The sequence below is a fragment of the Sceloporus undulatus genome, chromosome 4 (assembly GCF_019175285.1).
Source record: "Sceloporus undulatus isolate JIND9_A2432 ecotype Alabama chromosome 4, SceUnd_v1.1, whole genome shotgun sequence".
In the NCBI taxonomy this organism is placed as follows: domain Eukaryota; kingdom Metazoa; phylum Chordata; class Lepidosauria; order Squamata; family Phrynosomatidae; genus Sceloporus; species Sceloporus undulatus.
This window is the reverse complement of record NC_056525.1, coordinates 109,416,151-109,429,912: the sequence shown is the minus strand read 5'-3', so window position 1 is coordinate 109,429,912 and position 13,762 is coordinate 109,416,151. Positions and strand designations below refer to the sequence as shown.

At 38.5% G+C, this 13,762-nt stretch overlaps 1 protein-coding gene across 1 annotated transcript in view; it reads right to left on the bottom strand.

Moving 5' to 3' along the window:
* Positions 1-366: 366 nt before the first annotated feature.
* F3 (coagulation factor III, tissue factor) overlaps positions 367-13,762 on the bottom strand; it is a 13,913-nt gene continuing 517 nt past the window's right edge. The window contains exons 2-6 of the mRNA XM_042464186.1: positions 6,489-6,603; positions 4,744-4,928; positions 3,616-3,797; positions 2,373-2,532; positions 367-1,191 (exon numbers count right to left, since the gene is read on the bottom strand). Of these exons, the coding sequence (XP_042320120.1) occupies positions 1,052-1,191; positions 2,373-2,532; positions 3,616-3,797; positions 4,744-4,928; positions 6,489-6,603 (782 nt within the window). The 3' untranslated portion in view covers positions 367-1,051. The remainder of the gene's footprint in view (positions 1,192-2,372; positions 2,533-3,615; positions 3,798-4,743; positions 4,929-6,488; positions 6,604-13,762) is intronic.

The window sequence follows — 13,762 nt, the reverse complement described above, 5'->3', positions numbered from 1 at the left end:
AAAACAGATTAAGCATCGTATATTACCATAGAAATCCATAGAGATCCATGATGAATCTTATATCAATGTTTTGAAATGCAATAATTCTTGCAACAGGAGTATGACATCCTATTGAGAGTTTTATATAAATTATGACTGTAGTAACTGTTTGGCAAATGTTTATGTAGCCTAGTGGTACTAGGCTTAGAAAATGTTGAATATTGGAAGGAAATGAAGCAGAGGCGTTGCACTCATTTGGCTCAAAAAAGTATAGCAACTTCTTCGTTTTATGCATGCACTAACATGTGAAAAAAGATTTTCTGCAAAATCAAGCAACACACTTTTTAAATTCTAAATTATTTTTATTTCTGTAAATATCATATAAAATAAGTTAATGCAAAATATACAAATATATATCCCCTTTATTAAAAATCATAAATATATTAACATTGATTGTTGTACCATGAAGAACCTCAAAATCACATCACCTACATGTACAGACATATGCCATTTAAATAAATTAGGTCTGTCTCTGTCCAGCAGTTATTAGCCGGTAAAGTGCTAAATCCTAATACATAAATTAAAATGTATAGGTTATGATACCTATTAATTCAACATGGCTGCCAATAATGAGTTATTGCTCTGAAAATTTTTCTAGAAATCTGTTTCAAAACAGTGAACTTTCCAGTTTAAAAATGAATAGCATGTACCTGGACCTGGCATATTCTAGTGTTTAATATTGATCGGACACCATAAAACCTTATATGAAGTCTGTCAAGCTTCAATGAAAGGCTTTTCTTATGTTATAAAACCCGTACCATGATATAAAAATATACCCAAAGTGCAGAAGAAACAGTAGCACTTTAACCACCTCTGTCAATTAATATATTTTAAACAGTGCACGCAGTTGTCCCTGGCAGACTCAAATGAAGTTTTTGAAGTAGTGTTATAAGGAATGTTTCACAGAAACAGTAGAAGTCATCTGATGTAAGGAGTCAGTCACAATTGCTTCCACAGGTGAGAGGAGAGTATTTCGTGCCATCAGCACTTTGAAGGCTTGAGCTTTTTCTCTCTACAGATTTGGAGGTATGTTCTCTTTTTTTGTTGCTTTCGGCCTTGTGCACTTATATGCAACCACAGACAAAATTATAACAAGAACGATGACTCCAGCTGCAACAGCTGCTATGATAAGAATTGTGTCTAAGTCAAGTCCTGGGGAAGAAAGAAAAAGTGAAGTCAGTTTAAGAGGACATACTTTTTCTATAATTGCTCTTGGCTGTGGTTTCAGAATAAAATGAATCTATGTTCTAATTATGAAATATGTTAAGAGCCACTTTCCTTGAATGCTAACACATTAGGGTCATAACCGGAGTAACACATTTGTTGAATTACATACCTACACCTTTCATAAAGCAAGGGTCCAATTTTAACATGAAGAGACATACAAACAAGAGGAAATGAGCCTGTCCCTCTCCCTTCTTTTTCAGTTACACATTCAGAACAATATAATAAGCAACTTTACTAGGAATGTTAAAATCTCAGATGAGGTCACATGTCTGAATACTTCGTATCCAAAGTTTCAGTCATATACACAATTAAATGGAAGTGCTTGGGATTTATTTTTCAATACACCCTAAAGCAGTGATGTCCAAACTCTGGCCCTCCAGGTGTTTTTGGACTTCAGCTCCCAGAAGCCTCAGCCACCTTGGCCAATGGTCTGGGATGCTGGGAGCTGAAGTCCAAAAACACCTGGAGGACCAGAGATAGGACATCACTGCCCTAAAGACACCAGATCCTATCTTGGAAGCTAAGCAGTGTCAGCTTGGTTAGTACTTTGATGGAAGACTGCCAATGAATACTAAGCCATCATCAGCTGTATTTCGGAGAAAGGAACTGGTAAATCACCTCTGAGTAGTCCTTTCCTAAGAAACCCATATGAAATTCATGGATTTGCCTAAGTAGGTAGGAAACCTGAAGGCATGCGCGCACACAGAAAGAGCCTCTAGCTTGGCCTTTGTCTTTACAAACTAGTTGTCTGTGCAAAGAAGACTGTTACACTGGAACATTTAATCTCTAAATTTGATTCTGAATGGTACCACCCTTCTTGGATTGTAATATTCTGGGCTATGCAGTTGAACTCTCAAAGAAAAAGAAAACAGCTGGATGATGTTTCTAATAGGAAGAAGAAAATCGGGCAAACAATGACAACATGTGGGGAAAGGAAACACTGCCAATTTTCTACAGACCAAATTTCATAGTAGAGAAAGGATAAATGCATTGAGAGCTCACTTTATATGATTACACAGAAAACTAAACAGAAGTCCCTCAGTAAGGTACAGAAGTAATCTGTTATCAATACTTTATATGAAACATAAGCATTGATCAATACGTACTGTCCAATTCCTCCCTTTTAATGCTAGTACATCTATCCATGCTTTTTGGACTGTCACGGCTCTTTGAGTTTGATCTAACAGTTGCTTGGACATAGAAACAGTAGTTTTCCCCTTCATCGACATTCAGTTCAAACTGGTTGCTTCTTTTGGTCGACCACTTCTGCAAGCAGAAAGAAATTTATTTGAATATATAACTGTAAGTAATTTAGCTCTTCACATTGATGAACAGAGACTGTGCAAATTCAAAGTACATAAAAAAGGGGGGGAGGCTTAAGCAGAGCAGATTTAATATAGATAAGGTAATAGGGAGAAGTTTGAAATTAAAAGTTAGAAATTTATCATATCAGATTAAGATTTGTTGTTGTGTGCCTTCAGGTCGATTCTGACTTATGGCAACCCTAAGGTGAACCTACCACAGGAGTTTCTGGGACTGAAAGTGTGATTAGCCCAAGGTCACCCAGTGGGTTTTCATGGCAGAAGGAGAGAATCGAACCCTGGTCTCCAGAGTTGTTATCCAATGCTCAAACCACTGCACCACGCTGGCTACCATTTAATTAAGATTAAGGTAATCCCATTAAAATAAATCTATTTGCAAGGACCGGGACAAATGTATGGAAGAAAACTGGCAACAATTAATCCTTTTAGTGATCTACACAATCCCATTTTGTAAAAGTGTGAATAAATCAGTAAGATCTACATATTTAATACAAAACAAAATATAAACCTGGCTCTCTTACCTTTTACGCATATGCAACAATTTCATATCACATGTATTGTATTTATTTTCTAGGTTTATAGAATCCCAGTGTTATCCCAGTGTTTAAACAGATTATGAGATGGCTTAAAATCAAATAGTTTAAACACCATAAAATAAATATTAAACTAAACCAAGGAACCAACTCTTTCAAAAGTATCATCCAAAAACCCCAAATGGATCAACAGAAGTGGAGGGGGAAAGCCCAATAAAATGAAAAAAAAGGTCTTCACCTGTCACTGGAAAGACATTCAAAAAGGTGAATCTCTCTGGAAAGAGTAGACCACAACCAAAGAGTAGTCCAGTGCCATCTCCCCAGTAGTCACATATGACATCCCCTCATGACTACATCAGACTAGATTTATAGATAATTTCTTTTTAATACAACTTTTGTATACATTGCCAATTTGTATCTGTATTGAGCTTTACAAATGTTAAGAAAATTGTTATAGAAACCGAAAACCTTGGAGACTGAAAACAGATGCTCACCTTTCCTGAACTTTGGTCTTTCCAGTAGTACACTGTATATTCTAGATCATCTTTGAATACGTCCCTGATAGTTTGGAAGCTTCCATTCTCAAATCTGTAAGGTGTTAGTGGATCCAATATCTCTATTATCAAAGTTTTGTCTATCTGTTCAAATTGTTTGATGGTTGGGATTCCAATCTCAGCTAAAAGAAAAATGGTTTTAAATTATACCTGGAAGAAGAGCTTTAAAAACTGACTCCGACTGTGTTTTTATCACAAATGAACAAGTTAAATCTTTCAGTACAGTGCTCTAAAGAAATTGCTTATCTTCTCACAATGTAAGGAGCAGGATTCAAGGCCTAACACTAACACTGCAGATAGTATAAACACTTAAAATGAAGCACACTGTACAGTATTATAAATCATGATATTACTGGCCAAAATAGAGAGATGTTATATATTCCTCTGCAAATAAAGTTTTGAGTAATTTTATAGGCGAGGTCTCTCTTGCAAATGCCCAGAACTCATATGTTGAAGGGAATATACACATATATTTCATGCATTTAACACCTTTCTGAATGAAGACTCTCTGAAGGCAGATTACAAGTAATATCCTTAAAGATTTTCTCACACACAACTCCCATTGGATCTTATGGACAAAATACACATTAGGCAAGAGATCCATAATGAGACTGCTTAACAAACGAAATGAAAGGTTCTCAGTTTGACAGGGGCAAGGGGATAAATAACTAGATTGTAAACCCTTCCCTCCAGTGCATTTGTAAACATTTGATGGAGCAGGACTTGCAGATATTGATATTTTCACCTATTGTATAAGCAGCAGCATAGGAACAAGTTCAACTCAGAAAATGGCACCGAGAGAAAGGGTTAAATAATCCCTCTCTCTACTGCTCCAATCAAACGTGATCCAGCCTCCCAGTTAAGGAAGAAAAGGTGGGATATAAATAGCATTAATGGATTTATGACTTAAATTAGCACTGAATGCTAACTGAATGTCAAGGGATCCAAAATCCTTCTTCCTGCATAAACTGCATAGAGTTGTAACTTTGTAAATCCTGAAATCTGCATGCAGAATCTCATTCTGCAAGTGAGAGACAGGGGGACACAAGTATAACATTTCTTACTTACTCTGTGCATAAGGTGTGAATGATGGAGAGACTTCATAAGGAGGAGTATTATAATCATCATTCTGGTATGGCACTTCAGAGTATATGCGAGCAACATAGCTATCTTTTACATTCTTCAGCAGGTTCGTAACATCACATTCAGTATTTCTGGTATGAATACAGGCTTTCTTTCGATCGGATAGCTGCCTATAATGATAAAGTAAGTAATGAAGACACAGAAAATTAACATGTGTATACTCGTGCTTATATATGCCTACAAGTCATTTGTTGATTTATGGCAACCCATCCACTTGTTGATTTATGGCAAGCCCATTGATTTCATAAGAGTTTTCTTAGCACAAGGAATACTCAGAGGTGGTTTGCCATCACCTTCCTGTGAAACATAGCCCCTGGTATTCCTTGATAGTCCTAAATCCTAGCAGTAACCTGGCCTGACTTTGTTTATATGTGCAAAAGGAGGCTGCGGTTCAATAAACTGTAGCAGTCAGAAAGAAGTAGCTATTCTTGCCAGATGCATCATACTAACTTTGATCTATATTGTCAAGTAGTGTTGGGCAGATCCCTGTTGGGGAGTTATAAATGTGTATCCTGGAGTCATGCATCTCTAACTGTGTAGTATAATTCTATTGTTCCTTAACACATATTCCCTAGTTTAGAAGCACATGGAAGTCCTCTAACCCCCACTTACCAGGATGTGGTTGCTGCACTCAACAGTGGTCCATTACCCTGTTGCTCAGGAAGCATTTCCACCCCACTTCACATGAGTGATTGATCTCTGGCACTAGGAAGAATTGTAACAGAGAGCATGCTTCTGCCTTCTGGAGATCACTAGTGGGAAGGGGTGGGAAAGTCAGTCATTTGTTTTTTAGAGCAAGAGGGAAACAGGCCCCCATCAATTGCAATGACTACTTCCTGGTAAGTGGGAATTGGGAAACTGTGCCAGAACTTACTGCACAGTTCCGTAACCATAGAAATTAAGCATTTGTAACTGCCAAATAGGATTCTGGCTCTTCCTGTTTGCATTTTGGCTCAACCAAATGAGCAAAAACAACAGATTCTTAAGATTAACAGTCATTCCTATGTCTGTTACTATATGGTAATAATTGTCATTAGGAAAATTCCAAACTGTCACAATGTTTCACACCTGTAAGGAAAAGGAAACACTGTATATACTCATGTATAAGTTGAGAAATTTTAGACAAAAAAATTGACCCAAGAAATCTGAGTCAGCATATTCACGAGTCAATGTAAGTAGTGTACTTTAACTCTTATACAGTATATATAAAAAAGGAACCATCCCCTGGTGAAAAGGAAGTGTGTAATCTGGCCTGGAATCATTGACCCCATTCTACTCTCTCATCTATCCAGGCTATAGTGTAAACTTTTTAAAATATGTATTTCTTTCAAATTTTAGGAGCAAGAAAAAGCACAATGCTATACAAAAAGACTATGCATGAAAACCTTTTTAAACTTGAGAACAGAAAATAAGAAATCTCTGGTCTTCTCACCAAAATGTGCATTTCAGTCCACACAAGCATGTATTTGTATGGTTAGTGTGTTCCAAACTGAAGTGTTATGCAAAGAAAATAAAACCAACTGCAGTTTCCTCAAAACAGGTGCAACTAAGATGAGGTTAGAACTGTCATAGTTGCATCCGTACAGTCTTATAGTTTCTTAACTCCCTCACCCCCAAGTTACTGTCCCTCAGCTAAAAGAGGAATGGATAAGCCATCAAATGCAACTTACCCATCTATTTCTACTGTATAAACGTAATTGGTTGGCTCAGGTTCCCAAAGCAGTAGTGTCTTAAAATTGATGGATGACCAGGTAATGTTAACAGCTGTTGATACACCAGAGTTGCCTTTGTAAAAAGAAAAGGAGGAAACACATTGTTAGTCACGCTGATATTTTGACTGGCTCTGTTGTATTCTGTAAGGAGCAGAAACAACTAGGGTGTGGTTACACAACAAATATATGTTTTACATCTGTTTTATTGATGGCTGCTTCCATAGAGATGTCATGACATCCCTAATCCCTTTGAGAGAGACAGTTTCATGGTGGAGAGGGAATGACTTTTATATCAACTCACCAAATCCCTCAGTTAACATGGCTATACTGACTGGGGGTGGTTGGTTCTAGGCACTACGATCCAAAAAAGTTCTTAAAGGTCTGCTTGAAGAATCCATGAGATTTTGTTTTGAAGAAAATATGAGAACATATTCTCAATGTGCACATGCCAAAGAGTAAGTATTAATAGCTACTAATCATGATGGAACTTCCAACAGCTGGAAGAAACATTAAGAGATATTGATTTCCTTAATCAAACCTACAAACAATTACTTTTTTGGACCAGAACTCCCAGGCCACATGGCTGCTTTTCCAAACACATACCTTAATGCCTTGCCTGAGGCTTGCCATTGTGGGAAACTGGAAATTGCACTCAATGGGCATTTGGCTCTGGTTATTGTGTCCAAGCAAATCCCTTTTCACTGCTGCCTAAGTACAGAAAGTTCCTTTAGCTGTGTTCCACTTCTAGTCTAATTTCTTTCTTTTTTTATCCATCACATTGATATGCTCCTCACATCCACAGTAGTACAACAAGACTGTTGTATTGCTCTGGGAACAGTTTGTAAATTTTCCTTAGGCCTTAAGCCAATTGTAACACTTAACAAAAACATTTTATAACAGGCTTTCCAAGCTTTAGAAGAAGTAACTAGATTATATTCCCTTTATATGCAAATGAAATTTAGCTATGAAGGGTGAGACTAATTGCCTGAACAGACTGGCAAGAAATAAGAGTGGGGGCTTGGCGACACCACACTGCATGACCCAACTCTGCCCCAATGTCAGCATCACATCACACACCTAACCAGATGGCGGGCGGTGTCACACCGTTTCTTTGGGGCAGAGTTTAGATGCGTTGCGCCAAAGAAACACCAAAAAGCCACTGTGACGGTGGCAAGAGTGGCGTTTTGCTCTTCTAAAAAAGAGTGGCATTTTGTTGCTTCTTTTTAGAGCAGCAAACTGCTGGATTAGGGCCATGGCCTGCGGTTGCTACAGCCCCGATCTGGTGCTGAAAGGAGCAGCGGGATGCCGCTTTCTCGGGAGATCTGTTCAGCCCCTAAATTACCAAGATTTATTTTATCTGTTATGTATATTTCTATCTTATCAGTGTTGTCAGAAAAACAAAGGCAAGCCATTCTGCACTGAGAAGTATATATTATCGAAATTCCTGTTTGAAAGGCTGAGATATACATTTCTGTATTCTGTCACTGTGAATTCACTGACAGCATATACAGTACAATACTTTCTGTAAGTTATGTAGACAATTTCTTATATTGAGTCAATTTACAATGAGGATGTACTATTTATTAAATCTGTTTTAAGTACATTTGTTCTTAATTTGCCAATCGCCTACTGATGTTAAATTAAAATAAGACTGCCAATACAATGCTACAATAAGAGTCCAGCAGTAGCATTTAAGTGAACAACTTTCAAATAAAGGAGTGAAATTCTCTGAATTTAAAAATAAGACACACAGTTGCAGAAAACAAGTTACAGGAATAGTACCATAACCAGAGTTTTTAGAGTAACAGCTATTACTTCAGTGAGTTGATTTGGGAGGCAATGGTGGATTTTTAGCCACCAACAAAACTGGTTTTTGAACATTCAGGCTGCTGCCACACTGCAGAAATAAAGCAGTGTGGCACCATTTTAACCTTCACAGCTGTGGATTTGTAATTTGGTGGGGCACCAGAACACTCTAACAGAGAAGGCTAAATAGTTCACAAAGGTACAAATCCCAGGATTCCAGAGCACTGAGTCATGGCAGTATGAAACGGCTTTATTTCTGCAGTGTGGATGATACACTCACAGTAATATTTTGGGCTTACAAAAGACATGATACTTTTAGACAGGGTGGGAATAATCAAGCCTGTCAAATGTTACTGGAGTGCAAGTCCCAACATCCTTACCACTGGCTATGCCCACTGGGGCTCCTGGGATTTGCACTCCAATAACACACACAGGTGCCACATAATTCTCAACCATACTGTAAGCACCTTCAACAGGAACCACTTCTGTACTATGTTGGTTTCTGTGGTTCATTATTTTGAACCAGAAGCAAACAGCAGGATCCTTTGCTGCTCTGACAAAATGCACACATTAAAAGGTTCTTTAAAAACACACCACCTCTCCCATTTGGTCACTTCATATATGAAAGTAAGAGCCAACACTCCTCCTTGCTCTTCAAAGAACAAATCAGTGCAGCACGTTAATGGCTAAGACATATTATTACACACACACAAAACACAATGGCCTGTTACAGACAGGCCAAAATAAAGCTGCTTCGAGTCACTTTGGAGGTATTGTATTTCAATGATGCATGCATCCTAAGAGTCCAAACGCTGCACCAAAGCCACACTACTGTTCTAAGGACTGGAGTGCAGCTTTGGTGTGGCCTTTGGACTCTTAGGACGCATGCATCATTGAAATACCATACCTCCAAAGTGACTCGAAGCAGCTTTATTTTGGCCTGTCTGTAACAGGCCAATGATTTTAAAAAGGATAGTTCTAAGGAATAATGGAACAAATTCCTTTTATGAAGTAACATCCTAAGCTCTGATTATAACACTTTAATATCTTTATCAGGCCTGATCAAAAACAGAGAAGTGTGTTTATTGCCTAGATTTAGAAGGAAGATATACCAGACTAAATCAGAAAATTAAGCGTAAAATAACAAACAAGGTTTATGTGCAATATTTCTTGAAAAAGAGTAAAGCATTCTAAGTACAAAACCAATATTTTAGAAGATTTTGACAGTATTAAAACTTCATTAATCATTTCCAAACAAAACCAGCTCCGCATAACCATCTATTCACACTCTCCACAAAATCAGGTCGCAATGATACTGTGAATTATGAATTGTTTATGGGGAAAGATTCTAGAAATGGTATCCACCCCAATCAGTTTTGCATGTCACATAGGACTGAGTGGGAACAACATTATTATGCTTGTTCTAGGAAGAAAAATATTTTGGGGGGGAGGGGGAGCTGTGAAGACTGAGACAAATAAGAATACAAAACTCACAGCAACATAGGCCTTGATACAAATTATGCAAGGTTCATAGATTTTAGTCGGAATTTGGAGCACAAAATGGTTTAATAAAGCATCAACAGACCCTTGGTTCAGGGATGCAGCAACAAAAAAATTCTCATGTCTCATAGGGAAAGTGGCCACAAAATGTTAAGAGAACCTACATTTCAAAACAATGAATGATTTGGTGAAAATATAGGCATAACACTATATTCTGAAGCATTGTAAAGAGCAAACTGAACCAGCCATGTAGGAGAAATGGGAATGATACAGAATCTTATGGTTACAGTGATGTTTAATGCTCTTATGACCCCAATACAAAAATCAATAAAAGTTACCCCAGAGAGGTAGTGGATACAACACTCTACAAATGTTTAGTACTCACTATGGCTGCTGCCATACTGCAGAAATAAAGCACTCTGACACCACTTTAACTTTCCACAGCCTAATGCTATGGAATTCTGGGATTTGTAGTTTGATGGGGCACCAGAGCTCTCTGACAGGGAAGGTTAAATTGCTCACAAAACTACAGATCCCAGAATTCCATAGCCGTGAAAACAAAGTGGTGTCAAACTGCTTTATTTCGGCAGTATATTTAATTCTGCAGAATTCCCAAGTAATTCTCCATGGTCTATACATTTGGTGGGTTTGCATGCCTTAAAGCTTGCTCAAAAATCCAGACAACGGGTTCTTCATACTTTAATCATTTTATTTTAACTCTGCAAGGTATCCACAACTAAAATACTGCTCCTCTGTGGATCTCCTGTCAATTACTGCACGCATTTTATTAACAAAATGGGTCCTTGCTGTTCATGTTTTCACTCTCAGTCTAGGGATCCTGAAGTCGTTTTATTGTAACCCTCATCTGATCTCCTCCTCAGAAGTAGGCTCCACTTGACATGGGACTTGTGCCATAATAAGTATGTTCAGGAAGACCACATCCCTAGTTTGCTCCAGCACTATGCTACAGAGAGTCACCATAGGAGACCTTTAGGACAGAATCATATTATCACAGAGCTGGAAGAGATTTCCAAGACCATCCAATCCAACTCCATTCTGCCATGCAGGAACACAGAATCAAAGCACCCCTGACAGATGGCCATCCAGCCTCTGTTTAAAAACTTCCAAAGAAGGAGACTCCACCACTCTCCGAGGGAGTGTGTTCCACTGTCAAGCAGCCCTTACTGTCAGGAAGTCCCTCCTAACGTTTAGGTCAGTGATGGTGAACCTTTTACACACCTAGTGCCCAAACTGCAACCCAGACCCCACTTATTTATTGCAAAGTGCCACGTCCCTCTGGCTTTCTAGTAAGAAACTCTGGCAAACTCTGTGCTAGGGCAACAACATGTGTGCCCACAGAGAGGGTTCTGAGTGCCACCTCTGGAACACATGCCATAGGTACACCATCACTGGTTTAGGTGGAATCTCTTTCCCTGTAGCTTGAATCCATTCCTACTCTCTGGAACAGCAGAAAACAAGCCTGCTCCATCCTCATTATGACATTCCTTCAAATATTTAAACAGGGCATATCACCTCTTAACCGTCTCTTCTCCAGGCTTCCTAAGTGTCTCCTCATAGGGACTCATCATTTCCAGACCCTTCACTATTTTGGACACACTCGTTTCTCAATGTCCTTTTTGAATTGTGGTGCCCAGACCTGGACATAGTTTTCCTGGCGAGGCCCAATCAAAGCACAATAGAGTGGCACAGTTACTTCCCTTGATCTGGACACTATTGATGGAGCCTAGAATCGCATTGGCTTTTTTAGTTGCCACATTACACTGGCCCCTTTTTTTCTGGCATGGTCTTCAGCACTGGCCTTGGAAAATGGCAATGGGTGCGTTATTTCTACACTGTAGAAACAATGCTGTTTGACACCAGTGGAACTCCATCCTATGGAATCCTGGGATTTGTAGTTCTTTAGCCTTCTCTGCCACAGAGTGCTGGTGCCTCACCAAGCTACAATATCACCTCTTAACTGTCTCTTCTCCAGGCTACAGGATTCTATAGGATGGAGCCATGGCAGTTTTGGTGTTCAACTACACTGTATAAATAATGCAGCTTGACACAGCTTTAAATGCTGTAGTTCCATCCTATAGAATTCTGGGACTTGCACTTTTACAAGTTCTTTAGCCATCTCTGCTAAAGACTGTGCTAAAGAGCACTTGTGCTTCACAAAACTACAACTCCTGGGATTCTGTAAGATTGAACCATGGCATTTAAAGTGGTGTCAAACCGCATTATCTACAGTGTAGATGCATCCAAAAGTGGTTGCATTATTTTCTGGCTCAGCCCTGGAAACCCACTGGGTGACCTTAGGCAAGTCACATGCTCTCAGCCTCAGAGGATGACAATGGCAAATGCCCCTTTGAAGAAACTTGTCCAGAAAAGCTGCGAAAACCTGCCTTAGGGTTGCCATAAGTCGGAAATGACTTGAAGGCACACAAAACACACACACACAATGCCAATGAGTTCTAATGCCGGTCTTTCAGGACCCAAACATAGCAATAAACCGTTTAAGCCTCACATATAAATATAAACACAGCAATACTAGGCAGAAATGGGTCACTTTGCCTCAGGTAAACTATACAATGTTCTACTCAGGAAACAATAAAAGGAGAAAGAATGGAGTGACAAGTCACTCTCTCTCAGTCTCAGATGATGACAAAATGGCAAACTCCCTCTGTGAAGAAACCTGTCAGAGGTGTGCCATAAGTTGAAAATGACTTGAAGGCACACAACAACAAAGATGCACAGATTTAAGTCCTACGGGCAAAAAAGACTAGGTGAATAAACTCTAGGGACCTCTGTGGGGAAATCTGTTCAGTGTCCTGGCATGGAAATAGTTTAGGTCTTCCTGATTTTTAATTATATTTCTAGGCTCATTGGTTTGGATGAAGGAGTGGATAACTGCAGAAAACCAAAGACTTTTGCAAATTCAAAGGTTTTGATTAAAGGTACAGATGTCATTTTGTTTGTTACAGTATGATAAGCTTAAAACTCATGTTCAGTTTTAATAATCCTTCAGTGATTCCCAAATTCTGGTCTTCCCAGAATCCTACACTCTTAGCTAAGATGGCTGTGGGTCCTAGACGCTGAATCCAAAAAAACTTTGGAGGACCAGAGTCTGGGAATCACTAGAGGAGGGCTTTCTGAAGAATCTGGATGAAACACCCAGGTCGAATTTGTTTCCAAACCCCTCTTTGGGCTTCACCCCAGGAAGATCTGTTTCTGTTATAGAATTGAAAGGTCAAGGAAGAGGGTTGAAATAGGGGGACCGTTTCAAAATATGGCAGAGGCTATATGTGCACTGAAGAAATAACCTGGTTTGACACCACTTTACATGTCAAGGTTCAATGCTATGGAATTCTGGCAAGTGTACCTTGTTGTAGCACCAGAGCTCTCTGACACAGAAGGCTAAGTGTCTCACAAAACTACAATTCCCAGAATTTATTTATTTATTTGAGCCATGGAATGCTTAAAAGTGGTGTCAAACTGAATGATTTGTGCAGTGCGGATTTAGCCTAAGGCAAGTTTGGTATGTGTATGTATATGTGTGTGTGTGTGTGTGTGTATATATATATATATATATAAAATTAACATTTATTTATAGAGCACTATAAAGTTTGCACAGTGCTTTACACAGTAAGGGTCAAGTAAAATAATAAGAAAAGAATAAAAACCTGCCAAGCAGCATACAATATAAAAAAGCAGCATTACAAGGCTAAAATCTCTCTAAAATAATACTAACTAGTCTACAATAAAGACAAAGTAAGCTCTCTCTCTATATATATATATATTATATGTATGTATATATATTACACACAAAATCTTGCCCTATACAGGTGGGGTATAAATACTATAATAATAATAATAATAATAATAATAATAATAATAATAATAATAATAATAATAATAATAATAAT